Below are 1,389 nucleotides of genomic sequence, written 5' to 3'. Positions count from 1 at the left end.
TTATATGACTTTTCTGAAAAGAAAATTATACTTATGTAACCATAGTGAAATTTACCCAATTTTAAACTATTGTGTCACAGTTAGGACACGCAGCCCTGTAAATGCAAGGGTGAGTACTGTATACATTTGATATGTCTATTCATTTTTCGAGCTCCTCTCTAGCATCGGTATTTTGGTGTAACTTTAGGTTCCAGTTGACTGAGGGTCCGTAGGCCGGTGGCTTAGTAAATAATCAATTGACCATCTATATAGCACTATTCATTCTATTGACCCAACCAATCTAAAAACACTACAGGAAAAAGGGTTATTAGGGACCAAGAATTAGCAACAAAAAAACAAATACAGTACCTGAAGTTCCTCCAAAGACCCAATGGATACAAGCGAGAGTTATAAAGAGGCATTGAATTCCATTTAATGTTTTCTTCTCTTCTCCACCAACCCATATCTGCCTATAAAAAGAGACTCAAGGAGACACTACTTCATCACTCAGGTGTAAAGGTAGGAGAAAGATAGAAAAAAAGAAAAGAGAGGAAGTGATGGCGAAGTTGTCCATAGTTATCCTTTGTCTTGCTTTGGTAGTGGTTCAAACCACAGCAGCAAGAGAAATGCCAAGTGACAAAGGTCTTGCTGATCAAAAGAATGTCTTTGGAGGCACTGGAGGTTTTGGTGGCATTGGAAGCAATGGCTTGCCTTTTGCCGGAGTTATTAGCGGAGTAGGTGGCGACGTTGCTGGAATTGGTGGCGGAGTTGGTGCTGGAGCTGGAATTGGTGGAGGACTTGGGGGTGGTTCATTAGGTGGACTAGGTGGTGGAATAGGGAATGTTGGAGGTCTTGGTGGTGTAGGTGGGTTGGGGGGTCTAGGTGGTGGGTTTGGTGGAGGTGCTGGTGGTGGTGCAGGGAACCTTCCACTTCCTTGAAGATTTAGCAGTTTCATATAATTAGTTCATTACTATCTTTATAATTTCAAGTTTGTTTCATGCATGTACTCAAGTTTGCTAGCTAGTGTGAGAAAAGGGTGATTTTTTTCCTTTTTCAGTTTTGTTTTTGTTGTTCTTGCATGTTTGGTTTCATTCATAGTGTAATGTTACGTGATGTTCCCTAGTTCAATGATGTGTACGCTAGCTTTTGTACTTTTTGTTTTAATGGAAGGTGTTACAGGTCAGTTATTAAACGTTCAAATCGTTTTGGCTCTTCGTTTCTTTCGTTTACTTATCAATTGATATAATTAAGTACTCTAGCAAGCTTGGAATTTTAATGCAAAGAATGCCAAAGAGTGAAGAGTGTACTAGTGGGCTTTCTATGTCGTAACGACCAATGATCCGAGAAAATCCAAGATATGTAGAGGATACTACTAACATACTATTAATACTCCATAAGTTAAAATACAAG

The 1,389-nt window shown here is 39.5% G+C and overlaps 1 protein-coding gene across 1 annotated transcript; it reads left to right on the top strand.

Annotated features, from left to right (window-relative positions):
• The first annotated feature begins 389 nt into the window (after nt 1–389).
• On the top strand, nt 390–1,179 carry LOC107796799 (uncharacterized). The gene has a single exon (XM_016619618.2). The coding sequence runs from the start codon at nt 537–539 to the stop codon at nt 915–917; it is 381 nt and encodes a 126-aa protein (XP_016475104.1). The 5' UTR covers nt 390–536; the 3' UTR covers nt 918–1,179.
• Nucleotides 1,180–1,389: the final 210 nt, after the last annotated feature.

Source organism: Nicotiana tabacum, chromosome 22 (genome assembly GCF_000715075.1).
Source record: "Nicotiana tabacum cultivar K326 chromosome 22, ASM71507v2, whole genome shotgun sequence".
Taxonomy (NCBI): domain Eukaryota; kingdom Viridiplantae; phylum Streptophyta; class Magnoliopsida; order Solanales; family Solanaceae; genus Nicotiana; species Nicotiana tabacum.
Note: the sequence above shows the minus strand (reverse complement) of the source record. Positions and strands in the feature narration are given on the sequence as shown.